This window comes from Bos indicus x Bos taurus, chromosome 2, assembly GCF_003369695.1.
Source record: "Bos indicus x Bos taurus breed Angus x Brahman F1 hybrid chromosome 2, Bos_hybrid_MaternalHap_v2.0, whole genome shotgun sequence".
Taxonomy (NCBI): Eukaryota; Metazoa; Chordata; class Mammalia; order Artiodactyla; family Bovidae; genus Bos; species Bos indicus x Bos taurus.
In genome coordinates this window covers 127,256,702-127,278,601 of record NC_040077.1, presented here as the reverse complement: position 1 = coordinate 127,278,601, position 21,900 = coordinate 127,256,702, and the positions used below count along the sequence as shown (strand labels likewise).

Sequence of the window (21,900 nt, the reverse complement as noted above, 5' to 3'; positions counted from 1 at the left end):
GGTCTTGTCTCACCCCATGTCTCGGGCTCAGGGAGCAGTCACCCTGATCGGGAGTCGTTTACCTTGAAAGCAGTTACTCAATATCCTCACCATGCTCACACTTAGTTGTTATGTATCCTTGGATGCTTAGCCACTCAGGGCTTTAACTTTGTCACCAGAAAAAGGGGGCTTTGATTGTAACTGTTGTTGTTTAGTTGCTGAGTCATGTCTGACTCTTTTGCTACCCCATCGACTATAGCCCCCAGGCTCCTCTGTCCATGTGATTTTCCAGGCAAGAAATACTAGAGTGGGTTGCCATTTCCTTCTCCAGGGGATCTTCCCAACTCAGGGATCGAACCCACATCTCTGGCATTGGCAGGCAGATTCTTTACCACTGAGACACCAGGGAAGCCCTTTGATTGTACCTACTGTTACGGCTATTGTAAGAATTAAGTGAATTAAGAATTATGTAAAACTCTGAGCCCAATGTTGACAAAGAACACGAGTAAATGCCCCCCAAAATAGAAGCCAATGAATGAATATGGCCTAGAAGACCCAAGTGTTGCCCAAGGGCCAGCCCTTCTCCTCACCATATTGATCTTCCCTTGAGGGTGAGCCAAGGCTGACATTAAGATGCCGGTCACTGTGCTAACCGCCAGGGCGTAGTAGGTGTTGAACACGGCCATGTTTCTTTCATCTGCAAGTTGCAGCAGAGCAGAGTTGAAACTCGGCCAGAATATCCACAAGAAGAGGGTGCCTGTGGACCAGAAAGGGTCAGTGGCCAGAACCAGTATTCCTGCTCCAAAGCCTCAGTCTCGGGGGACTTCAGACAGGAGGCTCCCGGACCTGGCCAGTCTCATCTCTGTTACTTTCTTGCTCACCAACTTTGGACAAGTCTGGTTTCCTCTCTGAATTCTTAAGTCGGCAGGGCCCAGCTAACATACTTTATGGGCAAGGAAAAGTAAGGCCCAGAGAGTTGAAATCACCAAAACCCAAGCCTCCTGACTCTAGCCTATGATGGCCACATGCTTATTTTTTTTAAATTAATGGAACTCTTCCACTTGGCCCCACGGCCTGGTATTCAGTTGCCTGCTGGCAGTCTCACTGCCGATTTCCTTCCTCTAAGCCTCTCCCAGCCCTTAAGTTCATCACTTCTACCAAAACCCTTCAGATTAGACATTATTACTTCTCTCTTCCAGCTCCCATTCTTTGCTCCACTCCCAAGTCTGCCTTTTTTCATCCATCCAATTCTTTTCTTTAAGTTAAGGACAAAAGGATTGGATAATCTAATCTTATTTATTTATTTTTAAATTTATTTTTGGCTGCATCAGGTCTTAGTTGGGGCATGTGGGATCTTGGTTAGCAACCAGCAATTGAACCCTCACCCCCTTGCATTGTAAGGCGGATTCTTAACCACTGGACCACCAAGGCAGTTCCCGGATAACCTCATTTAAACTGAGATGTAACAAGTCTCTCCTCTCTTCTGGGTATCAATGAAGAGAGGTTCCCTAGAGGGGAATGCTTCCTTCAAAGATGTGAATTCATCAAACATTGCTTGAGGAAATGGGTCATTACAAAGGGGCTTCAGACACCCAGGGAAAGTTGGAAAAGCAGAGAGATTTTTCTGCAGAGCCCTTTTGGAGCCTCCTGCTCACCCCAGATCTGAGCCCACCCACATCACCTTGTCCTCACCCAGCATGGTGAACAAACTGGGGCTCGTTGCTGTCTGATCTTTGTCCTCTGATGCGCTGGGCAGAGGCTTCCGGAGGCAGCAGACCACAGTCAGCCCAAAATAGGCCGCAAACATGTGCATATACATCATGCTTACATGCATGTTCATCTGCAACAAAACCCAGTGGAAGCAGTGAGCATCAGCAGCCTCTGCTCCCAGGGAAATCCCTGCGTTCCATTTAGGAAGTTCTGCCTTCATTCAAGAGGCATGACTTGAAGTCAGGAAACTGACTCCACCCAGCAGTCCCCCTTTCCGAGGAGCCCCATGAGTTGCTGTGTATTTATTTATTCCTGGTAGTTTTCTGGTTGGCTTTATTTATTTAATTGGCTGTACCTTTCGGCTTGTGGGATCTTAGTTCCCTGACCAGGGACTGAACCCAGGCCACAGTAGTGAAAGAGCTGAGTCATAACCACTGGACTGCCAGGGAACTCCCCTCTGGTTGGCTTTGAATGCTTTGGGCCGAAGTCCACTTACCTGGGGAAAAAGCTACATGGACACGTACCCCACTGCTGCATTTTGGCAGAATTTCAACTCTTTGCATGGAGTATGAGTAACATAAACTTTGCAACATGAAGCTGCCAGAGATTTTATAATACCAAGCTAAAGTCTTCAGAAAATTCAAGCTATGTACTAATTTTGTTTTACAAATGTTAGGTAGATAGAATAGGAAAAAGGAGTCCAGAATGGTGGTGGCTAAAAGACAAAGAAGGGAAAAGCCCGTGAAAATAGAACAAAGGAGTGAGGACCTGAGGTTAAACAAACAGCCCTCCTGGCTAGCCCAATTTACATAGGGCAGGCTCAGAGGGAGGAGAAAAAAATATATAAAAGGAGGAGGAAGGGGGCTTCTCTTCTTCTCCTGTCTTTTGGGTCGACCTGCCCTCAAGGATTATTTTCCTTTGCTTTCTAAATAAAACTACACTGTAACATGGAGCTGTAACACTGGTCCGTCCGTCACTTCAAATTTTTGCTGTGGCAAGACTGAACCGAGGAAATTACACACTCCCCTGACACAAATATCAAATTTAGTAACCCTTCATAACTCAGTGGGCTACTGTTAAGTCCTGTCCACTGTGCCTTCAAAAAAATATCCAGATTTGGCAGAATTTTTACTGCCATGCCCCAGTGACCCCCACCTTGGTTTAAACCGACTTCAATACTTGCCCAAATTGTTGTGATAACCTTCTAACTGGTCTCCCTATTTCCACCCTTGTCCCCCAACTGGCTTCTCCATGTAGCAGCCAAAGCGATCCTGTTAAAATCTAAGTCAGCTCATGGCACATTTCTGCTCTGAATCCCCCAATGGCACCTGTCTCCTTCAGTATCAAAGTAGGCATTCTTACTATGACCAACAGGATTCTGCGTGACCTGCTGTCCCACAACCCCTCTGACTTCCCCTCCTGCTCATTCCCTGGCTCTTCCTCAAAGCCACAGCCATGCTCTCATGTCAGCAGCACTTTGGATCACCTGTTCTACTGCCTGGAGTACAGAGTAGAGGGAGTGCTCTATTCTGGGTACAGGCAATAAGGGGATGTGTTGCCTGTTGAGAATTTAAAACAATAATAAAAGCAACTAAAAGTCCATCTCCTTTTTATTACAGCTGAAAATGAAAGTGTTACCCGCTCAGTCAAGTCCAGCTCTTTGTGACCCCATGGCCAGTAGCCCACCAGGCTCCTCTGTCCATGGAATTCTCCAGGCAAGAATACTGGAGTGGGTTGCCATTCGCTTCTCCAGGGGAACTTCCTGACCCGGGGATGGAACATGGATCTCCTGCATTGCAGGCTTATTATCATTATATACCAACAATTCTAAACAATGTATCAGTGGACTTCTCTGGTGGTTCAGTGGTTAAGACTCCATGCTTTCACTGTAGGGAACACAGGTTAGATTCCTAGTCCCCCTTGCTAGGGCAGTTCCACATGGCATGATGCAGCCAAAAAAGAATAACAATAAAATAAAAAATTAAAAGGAATAGTGTCAGTAATAAGATCCTACTCTTGAAAGATGCAGACCACTCCCACAGCTCTGCCCTTGATCTGCCCCTGTCCTCAGATACCCACGTGACTTGCACACCTGCTGCCACCTGCTCTTTACTCAGAAATTATTTGCCCAATGAAGCCTTCCCTGGCCACTCTCTCTAACACCTTATCCCCTCTCCCAACTATTCCTATCTTCTTCCTTCATTGTGTTTTTTCCTCCATTGTACTTATCACTATCTATCATGCTATAGAGCCCTGCTATAGAGCAGTCGGCAAAGAATCTGCCCGCATGCAATACAGGAGACATAAGAGATGTGGGTTCAGTCCTTGGGTTGGGGAGTTCCCCTGACCCAGGGAACTTGTAACCCACTCCATTATTCTTTCCTGGAGAATTCCATGGACAGAGGAGCCTGGCAGGCTACAGTCCATGGGGTCAAAAGAATTGGACATGACAGCGACTAATACTTTCACTTTCAACATGCTATCTCTTTTGCCTATTTTATTGATTATTGGCAGTCTTTCCCTCTGCCAATAAACAAGGAAGTTCCATGACAGTCACATTTTCCCACTGCCTGGTACAGAACAGGCTCAGAACAAATATTTGTGAAATGAATGAATGAAAAAGTAAGGAACACTTAGTCACATGTAAAAATGTAAGTCTGTGGAAGAGATCTTGCATTTTTAATCTCTTTGAGGTCTCCCAGGAATATAAAAACTACATTTGGCAATTGTCAAATTGGAATTCTCATTTCTTGAGTTGTGTCCGAGCTGAAACAGCTCTGGTTTATGGCTCTGGTTTCCCCCGAGTCCTTCCACAAAAGAAGCCCAGGCTGAAATGAAGTTTTTAAGAAGACATGAACTCTCAAAATCAATGCTAAACCCTTCCCTGAACCAGCTAAACTAACACATTGCAGAGAAGAGAGGAGATGACTTTTACTTAATGCAGCTTTCTAAAACAACCACCATGAGGACCATAACAAAGCAGGAGAAGGCTTATAATGCGCTGCCTATGGTGAGGAACTGACCCTTTCCTTGACAGCCGTGTTTTTATTGTGGGAACCCCCTTCCATAGCATTTGCTCAGTGTGTTTAAATGTTGAGCAGACACCACACTTTTGCAACCCCATTTTGGCCTGTCTCTAATTTTTTTTTTCATCACAGAAGCTTTATCAAATGGAGATGGAGCCCTCCCCTTCCACCTGCTCATTCCTTATCCCAGAGGTCCCTCCTCACATCACCAGGACTCACATCGAGGTAGCTTATGCTGACCAGCCTCGTGGCGCTGAAGGCTGTCACCTCTATCAGCGTCATAATCACCAGCTGCAGCAGGTTGACCTTCCCCAGGACGACACCCGCGGAGATCAGCACAGATGTAGCGATCATGGTGGCTCTCTGAATACTGGGGAGAATGGGCAAGACAGGGATGACAGAGAAGGAACAATGCCTCTAATTCATTCATTCATTTATTCAACAAACACTTGTTGAGGACCTACTCTCTGCCTGACACTTTTCAAGAAATTGGGGACAGAACAGGAGAGCAAACACACAACATTTCTACTCTCATGGGGATGGATGCTGCCCAGTCTGGAATCTCTTTCATTCTCTTCTTCCATCAGGGTGGCAGCCACACGTTGAGAGATTGATCTGGACACACTCTTCCAAACTAAAGATGCGCTGAGGTTCTCATAGGAACATCTGACTGCTAGGATTCTGCCCTGGGCTTCTCTTCTGCCGTCATCACACACAGATGCTCAATAGAGGGCGCTCTTCACCTGCCATCCCTCCGGTGATGCAGGCACCGCTTTGGACAGGGAAGCCTGGCTGTGCTGCAGTCCATAGGGTCCCAGAGAGTTGGACACGACAGAGCGACTGAACTGAACTGAACTGAATCCTCATCTCTCCCTCTCCTTGTAGTGGAAAAAAGACTGGGTTTAGAAGAAGGACAAGTCTGGCTTCCAGTTCCAGCTTTTCTACTTTAGCTATTTAATCTCACTGAGCCTGTTTCTTCATCTGTAAAATAAGAATGATGGTAATACTTATCTCATGAAAGCGGGGTGAGGGATTAGAAGGAATGGTCATGCCCGTGTGTGGAGCACACCAGGACTGGCACAAAGAACTGCTGCTGCTGCTAAGTCGCTTCAGTCGTGTCCGACTCTGTGTGACCCCATAGACGGCAGCCCACCAGGCTCCCCCGTCTCTGGGATTCTCCAGGCAAGAACACTGGAGTGGGTTGCCATTTCCTTCTCCAATGCATGAAAGTGAAAAGTGAAAGTGAAGTAGCTCAGTCGTGTCCAACTCTTAGCGACCCCATGGACTGTGGCCCACCAGGCTCCTCCATCCATGGGATTTTCCAGGCAAGAGTACTGGAGTGGGGTGCCATTGCCTTCTCCGGGCACAAAGAACTAACTCAGTGTTATTACTGACTCTTTCCTTCCCTTGACAAGTGAGCAAGCTTAGTGTGGGGATTTGGAAGGAGAAAACAGCTTCTGTTTTCAGGGCACTTACGACTGGCCTGCAGAGACAAAGAGGACATCACGACCCTGTCAATTAAGATGATCTGTGATATCACGCAGCTTCCGAAGTGGCTCAGTAGGTAAAGAACATGCCTGCAATGCAGGAGCTGCAGGAGACTCTCAGGTTCGATCCCTGGGTTGGGAAGATCCCCTGGAGAAGGGCATGGCAACCCACTCCAGTATTCTTGCCTGGAGAATCCCATGGACAGAGGAGCTTGGCAGGCTATAGTCCATGGAGTCGCAAAGAGTCAAGCATGGCATGTGATACCATGAGGCAAGAGGGGTTCATTGGAGGAAGAGAGCACTAGGAACTGGACTCATCAGGGAGGGCTTCCTGGGGGAGGTGGTACCAAAGTGGACAATCCATGGTGGTTAAGCCAACCCACCCTCCTCTGTGCACCTTGCTGAGACCACCTTTCCCCCTAGGAGTTGATGATGATGCTACCACCACTGCCACCATCATCACCATCATCGTCTGTTGAGCATTATGGGTAATAGTCTTGCAAGTACATCATCTCATTTAAATTTAAATCCTCCAGGGAATCCTCTGTAAAGCGATGGTGCTAGGTACCATCCAGTACATCCATTTAACAGGTCAGGACATTGAGACTAATCGAGGTGACTGTTTTGGTAATGGCCACACAGCTAGTTAATGACAAACACAAGGTTCAAGCCCACCCAGCCGGCCTGGATCCAAAGCCTGGGCTCTGAAGTTTGGACACAGCCTTCTCACTGTTTGCTGCCAAAGTAGTGTCCTGCTGAAGGCTCAAAGATTTTGGAAGAAAGGCCAGAGGAGGGCAAAGGGTATGGGGAAAACGTCTCAGAGGGACCAGGAATTATTGGAAATAATGGGTCACTCAGTGTTTCATTGTGGCTGACCATGTTATCTTCCTGGTGAACACTCATTTCATTCAGTTCAGTTCAGTCACTCGATCATGTCCGACTCTTCGCGACCCCGGGGACTACAGCACGCCAGGATTCTCTGTCCATCACCAACTCCCAGAGCTCATTTCATTGGCAAAGGACTAATTCAAGAGATTCTGTGCCAGTGGCAGGATTTCAGACCCCAGGGATGGGGGCGGTGTTGAGACAGTGAACTGCAGTGCTTAGGACAATCTCTCTCCAGGCTGCCAAGGCTGGAGTCCTGACTCAGCCACTTCCTGGCTGTGTGGCCTTGGGCAAATGCCTTAACCACACTGTTTCCATGTCCTCACCTGTAAATGTAGAGGCAAGGCCTTTGGAGCTGTTGGGAGGGCAAAGTGAGTCAAACACAGTCAGGAGCTAGTTATTGCTATGATAGGCCCTCAATGTACAGCATTAAAAACATCACATATATTAGGGTTCTTTTGCATTTTCATCTTTGTTCCAATAACCAATTACTAAGTCCTTACTGTGTGAGGAAAACAAAGGAGGAGAAGAGTGAATAAGACAGGCCCCTGTCCTGAAGGGACTGGTCATCGATGACTCAAGGCAGAACCGATTTAGAGTCAAGTCAGTCTGCACCGGTGGGTGAGGCCTCAGGACAGGGAGAGGGAGAGGGCCCGGCTGGGAGGCAGCCCTGGGCACCGCCCACCACCCCAGTCAGAGCAGGAAAGGTCAGAAAGGAGCCCATTGTTCAATTCTGTGAAGCCGGTCCCGTTGGGGGTCACTGCCAGGAGGATCCGAGCAGTCAGGGCGGGGCAGGGGTGTTCACTCAGGTGGTAAACGGCCTCTTCTTGTCTTTCCAGATTGAATCAAGAGCAAACAGATTCCTGCAGGCAGGATGTCAGAAGAAGGGGCAGACTGGAGATGCCTGGAGACTCAGGTGCGGGAGCCCAAAGGCTTGTATGACTTGAGCCAAGGCTGCAGAAACCCTGCAGGACCACCCTGTCAGGCTCCCCCAGAACGCCCTTTGTCACTCCCCGGGTGCTTGCTGGGGTGGGGGTGGGGTTATAGATCCCCCCTGGGGATCAGCTCTAAAATGGTTTAAAAGAAAAAATGTGGAGGGGACTTCCCTGGCAGTCCAGGGGTTAAGACTCCACACTGCCAGTGAAGGCAGTGAGGGCTCCATCCCTGGCTGGGGAGCTAGGATCTTGTAGGCCAAAAATCATCGTGGCCAAAAAATGGGGGAAAAAAATTTTTTTTTAATAAAAGAAGCCCGAATTAAAAAAGAAAAAAAGGTGGAGAGTTATTTTCAGGGCCAATGGGGAGCTGGCTAGACTGTGTTTCTTATCATGGCCACTTTGCAGTGTGTGGGAAAGGCTACAGAATGAAAACTGAAGCCACTTCTACCACTTAGCTGTGTGACCCTAGGCAAGTGTCTTGTGAGCTCTGAGCATCTCATTCCTTGACGGTACACCACGTCAGACCCCTCCATGAGAGAGTTAAACAGATAATGTTTGTGAAGTGCCCAGCACAGAGCCTGGCTCATAGAGAGGTGTTTGACAGTAGTGCCCAGAGTTTTAGCAGGGTATCAGAGGGGAGGGTAGAATGGCCTTGTAAGGTGATGTGGTCCCCAGATACTTGAGATGGGATTTACCATCATGTGGGCAATAAAAAGTTTCAGAACTGGATAAAACCAAAAAACAATTAAAAACATTTTTTTTTACCTTGTTCCTCCTATTGACTGTGAATGACTTATTTCTGCAGATTTGTACAACTTTATGGATGTGTATATGTGCATATATAGGCTTTCCAGGGGCTCAGTAGTAAAGAATCCGCCTGCCAATGCAGGAGACACACAAGATGTGGGTTCAGTTCCTGGGTCAGGGAAGATCCCCTGGAGGAGGAAATGGCAAACCATTCCAGTATTTGTGCCTGGAAAATCCCATGGACAGAGGAGCCTGGCTGGCTATAGTCTGTGGGGTCACAGGGCCATGACTGAGCATGTAGCACCGGGCGTATATGCACATATACACTCTCGTGTAACCACCACCCAGAATGCATAGAGAACGTTTTTGTTATTTAGTCGCTAGGTCGTGTCTGACTCCTTTGTGACCCCACAGACTGTAGCCCGCCAGGCTCCTCTGTCCATGGGATTTTCCAGGCATGAATACTGGAGTGGGTTGCCATTTCCCTTCTCCAGGGGATCTTTCTGACCCAGGGATTGAAACTGCCTCTCCTGCATTGGTAGGCGGATTCTTTAACACTGAGCCACCAGGGAAGCCCAAGAGGATGTTTATTGCACCCCGTAAGTTTCTTTTGAGCCTTTTCCTAATCAAGAACCACCTCAGGTAACCATTATTCTGACATCTAGCAACACAGGTTAATTTTGCTAGTTCTTCTAAAGGCATCTAAATAGATCAAAGTTAATTTAAAGAAACTAAAGGCATGACTATTTCTTGTCCACCAGCATTTGAAGACTGAAGGTACTTTCTTCTTTTCAAGAGACTACCTTTCTGAGTGTGAGATTTCTTTCTTTTTGTCTAATCTCTATTATTTTTTTCTTTGAACTAATATTCACTCTATAAGTTTTCAAAATCAATAAAAAAAAAGAAAGGACACAAGGAGGGCTGTAGATCTGGGTCTCTTGTGATGCCATAGAGGAGGGTTGTCATATTAAATAGAGGATGCCAGTTAAACATGAATTTTAGACAATGTATGACTTGTTAGTTTAAGTAAGTCCTGAATATTGCATGGCGTTGGCGCTAGAAAGAGACATCCTAGCACTTCTAGAATCTGCTGTCTTGGACCCCAGACCCCCGAGAACCCAGAAGTGATCCAGCAGCCATCTAGTTACCTGGACATATCGATGACCATCTTCCTAAGGGAGAGTTGGGTCAGGAAGCCATCCAGCAGGGCTGCCAGCTGCACCCCGAGGACCAGCAGAAAGAGATTGAAGGCTATGCTGCTCCAGCAATGTCTCCGCAAAGAAGTATTGAGGAAGCCGAAGCCAAAGGTTGCCATGATGAACACATCCTGGAATGCTGCTCAGGGTAAAGAGTCCAAGAAGGAGGAAGAGAAGCAGACAAGGGGGAGGGTTGTGTTAGAGTTTTATGGAACGGCAGCTGAAAGGGGCATTAAGGATCATTGAAGAGAGCTCGGTCAAGTTACTTCCCCTCTTTAAGCCTCAGTTTTCTTATCTGAATAATGGGGATAACACATACAGGGTTGAGGGAGGGAATGACTGAGCTAACACAGAGCCTGGCCCACAGTGAGTGTTCAGCAAAGGTAGCAATTATTGTTATTACTAAACACAATAATATGAACGTGCGTGGGGAGTCAGGACCTGTCCTCGGCACATAGCTGACACTCAGTAAAGGTACTGACCTCTTGCTTTTTGAGAATCAGGTTTAACCTCCTGATCATGTGTAAGCGAAAATAAGGCCACATAATTTGGTGACTTAGCTCAGGTCCTTCAGAAAAGAAGGGGCAGTAGTAGGTCTAGAGGTTCACAGGCAAGAACCAAATTATCCTTACAAAAAACAGCTCTCTCCTTTGACTCCTTCTGAAGGGGACCTGCGGGGCCATCGGAAAGCACCAGGACCACCTGCGTGATCCTCCCTTTCCCAGCCTCAGACTTTGTGCGGTGGCTGCCATGGCAGATGGGCGAGAGGGACTTAGCTGGTGTTCCGGAGGGGACCAGGAAGAGGAAAGGGCGGATGCTTTGAATCGGCTCCAACTTTGCAAAATGGGTAACGGTTTGGGCTCTGAAACTAGATAAGCTTGGGGTTCTATCAGGGCTCTGGCACTATCCAGCTGTGTGGTTTAATCTAGCTATTTAACATCTCTGAGCTTCAATAATCGCCTACACTTACTAAATGTTTGCCAAATGCCAACGCTGTTTAAACCACTTCACGTTAACTATCTCATTTAGTTCTCACAAGCGTCCTTCACTGCGGGTGCTGTTATTATCACCATTTTGCAGATGTGAAAACTGAGGCATAGAGGCGTTATCATTTGCTCCAGCCAATAGAGTTGGGATTTCAGCCTAGAGAGTCTGCTCTAGAGCCTGTGCCTTGAGTTACCACACTATCTGCCCTCTTGGTTTTCTCTTCTGTTAAGTGGCAAAAATAATTATACCTCCCTCATCAGGTTGCCAGAATCAAATGGTATAATACACGTAATTGCTCCAGAATAGTAAAGACTATTTTATCAACAAACACCAACTAAGTTCACATGTGTGCAAATGCCTGGAGAGAAGTCTTAAAGGAATTCCGCCCCCTGCTCCCCGCCCCCACGGAGATTATCTCTGGGTTTAGAAGAGTTCTATTTTTTAAAAAAATTTTAGCGTTAAAATTGTCTACAACTGTTATGAAGAGAGTAAGTAATTTTTTCTTAAAAAAAGCCTGTGCTTTGAGGTCAGACAATTCTGTCTGACCCCAACTCTATCATTCTCTATTAGGTTAAATCATATTAAATTGCCAATATCTGACCATTTGACCTATGAGAATGGCAATTTGTATGTTTCAGCTTCTTAGCTGCATGGCCTTTGGGTTGCTTACTCTCCTCATCAGCTAAATAAGGGCAATTATCCCCGCTCAGAGGGTACTGGGAAATCCAAAGGAAGTAATGTTTTGTTCAAGAGCTTGGCACTGTCCCTGGCACATGGAGAAAGCTCAGTAAATAGCGGCTATTCACCATCAGCACCATCATCACCTTCACAGCAGTAAGAAGTCACCTGGTCTCCAGCCTTGGGTCTGATAGCAACAAGGAAATTCTTCTTTCCAGAGCTCTCCAAAGCCTCTTCAACTTACATTGAAATTTACTTCCATTGAAAAATACAGGTAGCTAGGGTCTTGCACACAGGACTTGGGTGGATAATAATCCCAGGTCAACCTGATTACAGGGGACCCAGGCATCTCCATGGGATCTGGGGACTTGTGGAGTGGGCGACAAGTGGACCATCAAGAGGATCTGACTTCTTGCACCTTCTCTGACATAAGGGAGAGGGAAGGGAGGCAATGTTTCAGTCTCCTGCTCACATCCCCTTAGGAATGGCGGTGGAATGGGCACATTTTGTATAGGGGCTCCTCTTGGGACTGCTGGAATTCCTCCAGGAGCTGAGCAGGAAACTACGTAATGAAGGTCATAGTGTATATTGGGGAGTAGTGAGGCCTGTGGCCAATTGGAGACATCACACTCCACTTTAGGTATGCAAATTCTGTTTAAAAAATTAATTAACTTATTTTAACTGGAGGCTAATTACTTTACAATATTGTGGTGGTTTTTGCCATACATTGACATGAGTCAGCCATGGGTGTACATGTGTCCCCCATCCCGAACCCCTTCCCACCTCCATCCCCATCCCATCCCATCCTTCTGGGGTGTCCCAGTGTACCAGCTCTGAGTGCCCTGTTTCTAGATATGCAAATTTAATATTTCCTTAAAAACTGCTGTTAAAAAAAACAACAGTTCCCCCATTTTGCAGAAATGCTATATGCAAAGGGTCCAGACTTACTGAAGATTCCATGAGTAGGGGAACCCTTCCATTTTCCTCTCATTCTACAGAAGGGATCCAGAGACAGCTTGTGACTTCCTCAAGAGCACACAGCATGTCTGCAGCAGAGCCAAGCTCTGGGCTCTGGAGCAGTGCCCTCCCCTCAGTGCTCGGCTGTCTCTTGCTCTTGATTGCCCACACCTCACTAAGGGACCTAAGGCAAGTCCCATGCCTTCTTTGAGCCTCAGTTTCCCTATCTGTAGCTCATGGGAGTTAGACTTGATACTCTCTAGGGACCTCACCGCTCTGGTGTATTCAGGGGGCAGCATGTGGGAAGGGCAGGGAACCAGGATTAGGTCAGAGGTGGGGCTCTGAAGAGGGCTTCCCTGGTGGTTCAGATGGTAAAGTGCCTGTGTGCAAGGCAGGAGACCCGGGTTCAATCCCTGGATTGGGAAGATCCCCTGGAGAAGGAAATGGCAGCCCACTCCAGTACTCTTGCCTGGAAAATCGCATGGATGGAGGAGCCTGGTATGGTAGGCTGCGGTCCATGGGGCTCTGAAGATAAAAAGTCAGAGGCTCTTGGCTGGGGGCTTTATCAGGCACAGCTGCCATGCCTGCTGCAAGTACAGAGCTCAGAACTCTCCTCCTACGACCCCACACTGTCCCTGGGGGGCGGGTGGGCTTGGGCTTGTACTTCAGCCAGGGGGATAAAATGAGGGTGGCAGTTTCTTGGAGCTGTTGACAAAGCTATTCACCCCAAACTGGTCAGTAAATCACGTTTGCGTTCAGAGTCCCTCTACTCTCACCCCCTGCATCCTCCCACTTCCTCTCCCAGCCTCGCAGGGCTCTGGTCCACCCCCGCTCTTCCCATGTCTCACAACTGTATCCCAGCTTCAACGCTGGGTCCCAGCTCAGGGCATCGTCCCCACTGGTATCAGCCTCCACCTCTCAGAGCCTGTGCTGTGCCCTGCATGAACTGCTGGTCTGATAAGATAATGGACCTAAGGTGTCCAGGGCTGATAAGGAGAGGATCGCTCCAGGGGCTTTACACACGATCTAAGGTGGGCCTTCCAGAGAAGTTTATGCAAGTCCCTCAACTTGGAGCCAGTCTAACCTGGGAGTCCTGTAGGGCAATAATCAACATCATTGTAACAGCGGGCACATATACCATGCCCTCCACAAACTAGGCACTCTTCCAAGTGCCAGCCAGCCTTAGACCATGACAAGCCCATGCAGGAGGTACCTTTGATTATCCCCATTCTACAGCTGGGGAAAGGGAGGCAAAGAGAGCTGCTGGAATTAGCTCAGGTCACACAGCTAGCAAATGGTGCTGGCAGACCTGAATCCTGGCTCTGGGTTTAATCACTATACCTTCCTGCCTCCCCTCCATCCTTCACTCTCCTTAGTGTCAAATTTGAGTGTGGGCCTCTGAGTCTGGCTGTCAGAGTTCAGAGCCTGGTTCAACCTCCGTGTCCCCCGCTTCCTAGTCTGTAAAGTGGTCTGAAATAATGGCACCTGCTCAGAGGTTTGCTGTTAGTAGTGAGTTCCTTGGCTCCTGTGAATCGCTTAGCCTAGCACTGGTGCATGGTAAATGTTAGGGACTATAAATTATCTTGGACTTGCCACTTGTTATGCCACTTTGGACAAGACTGTTCCCACTCCTTCAGCCTGGCTGCCCCTGGGAGTCTCCACCGTTCCCCACACACCCTTCCACCTCCCTCTGACCTGCAGACACTTCATCAGCCCCGAAGCCAGGCCCGGCTTCTGTTCCTCGGACTCTGGGCTGGAAGTCCACAGTCTGCTCCCCACCACCGACTTCGCACGGTACCTCTGCAGCCTTGGTCTGGAACCATCCATGGAGCCTCATGCTTCCTTCCCCTCCCCCACAATCTCCCACCCTACCCTTACCCCTACAGCAGTCTGGGAAAAGAAAAAGAGGTTTCCCAATCAACAGGGCCATGAAGGCTAAGATGTGGGCTCCTCAGGTGGCACAGTGGTAAAGAATCCGCCCGCCAATGCAGGAGACACAAGAGATGCTGGTTCCATCCCTGGGCCAGGAAGATCCCCTGGAGGAGGAAATGGCAACCCATTCCAGTATTCTTGCCTGAAAAATCCCACGGACAGAGGAGCTTGGCAGGCTACAGTTCATGGGGTCGCAAAGAATCAGACACGACTGAAGCATGTACAGTGTACATTGAGTGCCGATGACGTCAGTACACGTCATTGGCAAAGCCCTTCTTGTCTTTTAATAGCTCTCCTTCCTGCTTCTAAGGAGTATGGGGGTAACTGGGTGGTAGCCACAGTGCAGGGCCCAGGATGGTCCCCCAGTCTGGCAGCATTCAAGCAGGCTCTATGTGACAAATGGTCACAGTAATGGGCCCCAATGAGTCATGCCTTCCAGTATAGACCCCTCCCACCTGAGCTAAGCTTTGTGACTGGCTTTGGCTAATGGGACATCACCAAACACAATACAAGCAGAGGGTTGAAAAGCGCCTGTGCAGTGGGTCTTGCCCTCTCTTACTGCTGTAATTCCTCTGCTGCCATGTGAAAATCTGAGCTAGTTTGCTGGAACCACATGGGCTAAGCGTCCAGCCAGCATCACCCGACAAACATGCAAATGAGGCTATCAGAGACTGTCCGCCCCAGTCAAAGCTCCAAGCTGGAGATGTACGGTATGTGCATGGATGCTTAGCTGCTCAGTCGTGTCTTACTCTATGTGACCCCATGGGCCTGCCAGGCTTCTCTGTCCATGGAATTCTCCAGGCAAGAATACTGGAATGGGTTGCCATTGCCTTCTCTAGGGGGTCTTCCCGACCCAGGGATCGAACCCCAGCCTCCCGCATTGAAGGTGGAGTCTTTCACTGGCTGAGCTACCAGGGAAGCCCCGGAGATGCATGGTGACCCTAGGTGAAATTGACAGACCTGTGTAACCACAGTACAGCTGAAATTGCTGAACCACAGAATCATGATCCAGAGCAAATTAGATGATTACTATTTTGAGCCACTAAGGTTGGGGGTGGTTTGTCATGCAGCAAGAGATAATGGATACAATTGCTTTCCCCTGGCATCTCACTGGCACCTCAATCCCAAGCCCAGAATGAACATATCATTGTTCATTTATCCCACAATCTGCCCCTCCACTTGTGCCTCCCATCTCAGAAATGGGCACCTCCATCTGCCAATCACACATCTGAAGCCATCCTTGACTCCTCTCTCGTTTTCTCCAAGAACAGCCAATTTTGTCTCCTAAATAACTCTTGAATCTGACTCTTTGCTTCTCCTTTACCGCCCCTGCCCATTTGACCTCATCACAGGTCAACCAGGCCAGTGGTCATCAGAGTAGGGTTCACACCCCTCAGAAAATTCTCTAGACAATCCGTAGGGGCTGCCAGAAGAAGAGATATTAGCACTGCTATTTCTACTCATTTTTTCTAAAACATTTAAGAAATTAAAGTTTATTCATAATAAAAAGCTAATACTTTTTTTTTTTTTTTTTTGGCAGTGCTTTTTGGCACGTGGGATCTTAGTTTCTTGACCAGGTATCCAACCCAAGCCCGCTGCATTGGAAACATGGAGTCTTAACCACTGGACTGCAAGGGAAGTTCAAAGCTAATACTCTATCAGTTTTCCTATGTGTTCATTTTTTCAAGCGTTTCAACAACTTAGTAAGTACTATCGTCGTGTGCCAGAGGCAGAGAGAGATTGAGTGATTTGCCCAAGGTCTCACAGCTAAGAAGAGGAAGTGAAGCAGAGATGTGAATCAGCCTAGCTCCAGCAGTCCTCAAACTTCTGTGTGTTTGAGTCAATTAGGGCTTGGTAAAACATAGATTGCTGGGCCCCACCCTTGAGTTTTGGATCAGTAGGTATGGATGGGGGCCCAGGTATTTCTTAGGGGATGCTGAGGTGGCTGGTCTGGGGACCACATTTGAGGACCACTGATCTAGGCTCTTCTCCCCCTAAAGGCACTTGGTCAGTTTTGCAACTCTGCAAGCATTTAATGTTCAGATGAATCCAGGAGCCTCCTCTGACTTGCTTAGGATCTCAGCTCAGTACCCTAGCTTTGGAAGGTGTCCTGAGGGAATATTAGGCCCCTGAATGGGGGGTGACATGTATTTCTCCATATTCATCTTGTTGCGACTAATGACAGGGTTTTGTTTTGCTTAACTGACAGCTTTATTATGGGAAATTTTAAGCATACACAAAAACAGAGTGAGGAGCATGGTGAACATCATGTACCCGTTCCCGGCTTTGATGACTGTCACATGGGGTCAGGCTTGTTTTTAATTATCCTTCTCCCCTTGTTTTCTTCCTTTCTTCTTTTCTTGTGTTAGTTTCAGGTGTGCAGCAAAGTGATTCAGTTGCACACATACATACATCCATTCTTTTTTCAGATTCTTTTCCCATAGAGATTAACACAGACTATTGAGTAGAGTTCCCTGTGCTAAACCAGTAGGTCTTGTGGATTATCTATTTTATATGTAGTTGTGTGTTAATCCCATTCAATCTCGTTTTTATTATCCTTCTCCACCTGTTTCCTTCCTTAGCCTTTCTTTTTTCTTCCCCTCCTTCTCCTTCTCCATCTCCTTCTTCCCCCTCCCCCCTCCGCCTTCCCCCTCTTCCTTCCCTACCTCTTTCTCCTTTTTCTTCTTCTTTTTGGCATGAAACAGATCCCAGACATTGTTCTATTTCCAGGATGCTTCTCTAACAAATAGGGCTCACTATTTGTTAAATTGTTAAACCTACTTCTAAATAGGTTTAAAACCACCCACTATGCTATTATCACACCTAACAAAACTCACAATAATGCCTGTGTGTTACATAATACTCACATTTTATTCAGATTTCCAGGTTGTCTCAAAATTGTCTTTTTTTAGAGTTGGCTGGTTTAAATGACTTATTATAGTTTACGTGGACTGGATTAGATTAAGTAGATTGACAGATTGCTATCTAGTTTTAACTCAACTAACCTTCACAAACTCGGAGAAGCGGATGGCACCCCACTCCAGTACTCTTGCCTGAAAAATCCCATGGACAGAGGAGCCTGGTAGGCTGCAGTCCATGGGGTCGCTAAGAGTCAGACACGACTGAGCGACTTCACTTTCACTTTTCACTTTCACGCATTGGAGAAGGAAATGGCAACCCACTCCAGTGTTCTTGCCTGGAGAATCCCAGGGACGGGGGAGCCTGGTGGGCTGCCGTCTATGGGGTCGCACAGAGTCCGACACGACCGAAGCGACTTAGCAGCAGTAGCAGTAGCAGCAGCAACCTTCACAAAATGGACTAACAGCTCAAACAACTGCCAAAAACCACAGATTGAAGGCAAAAGAATAATGTCAGGCAAGCGCGGAAACAGGGTAGAAGGAAACTTCTTGTGCACGCTGTCCGTCAGTCACATTCAGAGTTAAAGAAAAAACCCCATCTAATCACATCTGACAAGAAGTCAAGCGAGATAATTTGAAATTATCTAGAAGACCCTGAGGAATCAGTTGCCATCCACTATCATTCACGGTAACAATGGACCCTGCCTGGAGTGACTGACACCATCACAATCAGTCATTTGAAAATATTTTCTATTTCCTTTTTTCTTTCCAATTTTCTAATTTACGTACATCTATGATAATGTGCAAAATGTATTACTGCAGCAGGATTTAAATAGAACATAGAAATACGGGGCATGCTTGAAAAATTTGAAGCCCCTCAGTCCATACAACACTACAGTCCCCACACTGGCTTCCACCTCAAGTCAGGCCCCTTCCCCACCCCCATGCCAGTCCTGGAATGGCTTTCTCCATAACCAAACCCAAACTGATCACACTCCTGCTTCCTAATAGATCAAGAGAATGAAGGGCAGCCTGCTTACTCAAGGGAATGGGTCCACCCACTGCTTCCCTCTTTACGCTTCGACAGCACTATAGGGTTAAACTCCAGCCTGGTCCAGTCTGATGAACACAATGGTTCCTGCTGTGCTCGAGACCCTCCCTTTTCATATGAGCCTCTGAGGCCCAGCTGGGTAGTCACTTCCCTCCAGAGGCCTTTCCTGGCACCCCCGTCTCCCCGCCTGGGTTGTGGGCCCTCCTCTGTGCTGCCATAGGGCGTGAGCTTCTAAGGACACTTATGTCTATGTTAGCAGCACAGCCTAGGGGTAAAGAAACTGGATCCAAACTACAAAGTTGAAATATTGGCTCCTATGCCTACTGATTATATGACAAGAGACTCAACCTGACTGTAAAATGGGGCTGTGAAGCATCATGGTTAAGTGCACGGAAATTCAAACTAGGCTGCTTAAGTTTATCTTTTCCCCTTAATTTAGTTTTATTGAATCTATTTGATTTTTTAATTTTTATTTTATACTGGAGCATAGTTGATTAACAATATTGTGTTCATTTCAGATGTACAGCAAAGCAATTAAATTATACATATACGTGGGTCCATTCCTTTTAAAATTCTTTTCCCATTTAGGTTACTGTAGAAAACTGAGCAGAATTCCCTGTGCAGGTCTTTGTTGCTTTTCTATTTTAAATATAAGGCTGTGCTGTGCTGTGCTTGGTCGCTTAGTCGTGGCCGACTCTGCGACCCCATGGACTGTAAGCCCGCCAGGCTCCTCTGTCCATAGGAATTCTCCAGGCAAGAATACTGGAGTGAGTTGCCATGCCCTCTTCCAGGGGATCTTCCCAACCCAGGGATCGAACCCAGGTCTCCCACCTTGCAGTCGGATTCTTTTCTGTCTAAGCACCAGAGAAGCCCAAATATAAGGCTGCTGCTGCTGCTAAGTTGCCTCAGTCGTGTCCGACTCTGTGCGACCCCATAGACGGCAGCCCAACCAGGCTCCCCCATCCCTGGGATTCTCCAGGCAAGAACACTGGAGTCAGTTGCTATTTCCTTCTCCAATGCATGAAAGTGAAAAGTGAAAGTGAAGTCACTCAGTCGTTTCTGACTCTTAGCAACCCCATGGTCTGCAGCCTACCAGGGTCCTCCATCCATGGGATTTTCCAGGCAAGAGTACTGGAGTGGGTTGCCATTGCCTTCTCCGAAATATAAGGCTACTTAACTTTAAACCAAGGACTTCCCTGATGGCTCAGTGGTAAAGAATCTGCTTGCCAATCCAGGAGATTCAAGTTCAATCCCTGGGTCTGGAAGATCCCTTGGAGAAGGAAATGGCAACCTAGTCAATATTCTTGCCTGGGAAATCTCATGGACAGAGGAGCTTGATGGGCTACAGTCCAAGGGGTTGCAAAAAAGTGAGACACGACTTAGCAACTGAACAACAACAGCAAAATTTAAAACTGCTCTGCTATTGCTAGCTGAAGTCTTGGGCAAATCGCTCCATGTCCAAGTGCCTAATCTCCTCCTATGAAAAATGGAGATCATAATAGTACCTGTCTCTAAAGAATCTGCCTGCCAATGCAGGAGACATGGTTCGATTCCTGATCTGAGAAGATCCTACATGCCTTGGAACCCCTGCACCACAACTACTGAGCCTGTGCTCTAGAGCCTGGGAACCACAGCTACTGAAGCCAGAGCACCCTAGAGCCTGCGCTCCACCAGAGAAGCCACTGCAGCAAGAAACCCAAGCACCGAAACTAGAGAGTAGCCCCCACTTGCCGCACCTAGAGAAAAGTCTTCGCAGCAGCAAAGACCCAGCACAGCCGAAAGTAAATAAATAAAATTATTATTTTTTTAAAATGGTACCTATCTCATAGGGTGACACTGAGGATTCAGTGTAAAGCATTTAAAATAGTGTCTGGTGTGTGCATGAATGCTTAGTCGCTCAGTCCTGTCTGACTCTTTGCGACCCTGTGGACTGTAACCCACCAGGCTCCTCTGTTCATGGGATTGTCCAGGAGAGAATACTGGAGTGCCTGGTACATAGTAAGTAATCAGTAAATACCAGCTCTGATTAGCATGTGTCTGGATCCCATATGGTTTGTAATAGATTGAGCAAATGAATGAATGAATGGATTGAATTACATTGTACCCGATTGAAAAGAATTACAGTAAGTTGAATGAAAATTGTGCCCAGGCCTTGCTTGTTCGGCACTGAGTGCCCTCTCTGGGCTAGCTCATGAAGCAGTGTAGGGACTTCCCTCCCCAAGTCATCTCCTTGTCCTTCTTTCTACCACTGAGGGCCCAGGGATGCCTTCCCTTTGCTTCTAGTCAACTAGCTAACATCACTTAGAAACAAGCAAGCACTCAGCCGGGCTCATGTTTCTGCTTGGTCTCAGGGACCTCACTCAAGGAGGTCCTTCCATTATCATAAACAACATCTTGACTCTCTGAGGTACTTGAAAACTCCTCTCAACTTTTTTATAAAAGCAGAAGCCACACCACTGTGGATGTCTATCTTGTTAAGAGTCATTCTCATCACAGTCTATGAGTATTTTTAGCTGCATATATATAAAATAACAACCATCCTACATTCCCTTCAGCCAGAGCTTACGCCTGAGGATCTGCAGGCAGAAAGAAGACTTCCCAGCCCCTAAGTAAGAAGGAAGCTTCCAAAAGGAAGGTGGTACAAAAATGAGAAAAAGAGACCAAAAAAAAGGAAACAAAATCCCTCAAACCCAACAACACCATGAAATTCCTTGCTGTTAAGGAAAGAGAAGAGGGGGCAGCGGAGGCAGAGAATTGTGAAGACCCTTTGGCAAAGGGAAATCTAGGAACAGAGAAAAGGAGGCTCCTCCCTCTGCCCTGACAAAACAAGGAAGACTTCATGGAAGAGGTGATGGTCACACTGGTCCTAAAGAAGAGACGGCATGTTTGGCTGGGTCTTTGTGCAAAAGATCGAAGAGGATGAGGGAACCCCTTTCTTCAGAGACTTTGTGGAAAGGAGGCCCTATGCCCCCGGAGGACCTCCTCTTCCCTGCACCAGCTGTTTGCCTCTGTGACCACCTCCCCTCTGGACACTCACCTCGGTAGTCCCTCAAGAGCTTCTTCTGTTCATCTACAGAAGCTGAATAGGAGGTGAAAAAGAAGAAGATGACAATGAAAATCACCTCCAGTGTTATGGCACACAGGGGCAGCCAGACCCGCACAGACTTTTGGTACTTAGAGCCCATCCTGTGTCCGTCTCTGTGCAGCGTTTCCACCAGCACCGGGCATTACCCTTAGCCCCACACCCACTAAGGGGAGGGACAGGAGAGACACCCGGGTAAGGCCTTATCTCAGGCTGCAAGGCTGGTCCTGCCAACATATCTGTGGAGTTAACACAGGAGCAGAGAGACAGTGACAGGGAGGAGGAAAATGCATTTTTTCTAACGTTAATTAATTCATTCAATCATTTATTGATTTGACAAGTAGTTGCTACATTCCTACCACAGGGCAGGCACTGTGTCCAGTTGAAAAG

General features: G+C 47.4%; 1 protein-coding gene across 3 annotated transcripts in view; it reads right to left on the bottom strand.

The window, feature by feature from the left end:
- The window catches only part of LOC113878888 (RH-like protein IC), a 40,875-nt gene extending 19,197 nt beyond the window's left edge, over positions 1–21,678 (bottom strand). Inside the window, exons 1-5 of one of the 3 annotated variants that reach the window (XM_027520053.1) lie at positions 21,466–21,678; positions 9,918–10,104; positions 4,935–5,085; positions 1,672–1,819; positions 570–736 (exon numbers count right to left, since the gene is read on the bottom strand). In XM_027520053.1, the coding sequence (XP_027375854.1) occupies positions 570–736; positions 1,672–1,819; positions 4,935–5,085; positions 9,918–10,104; positions 21,466–21,613 (801 nt within the window). In that variant the 5' untranslated portion in view covers positions 21,614–21,678. The remainder of the gene's footprint in view (positions 1–569; positions 737–1,671; positions 1,820–4,934; positions 5,086–9,917; positions 10,105–21,465) is intronic. The other 2 variants (XM_027520042.1, XM_027520035.1) reach the window with 2 other exon arrangements.
- Between the last annotated feature and the right edge of the window lie 222 nt (positions 21,679–21,900).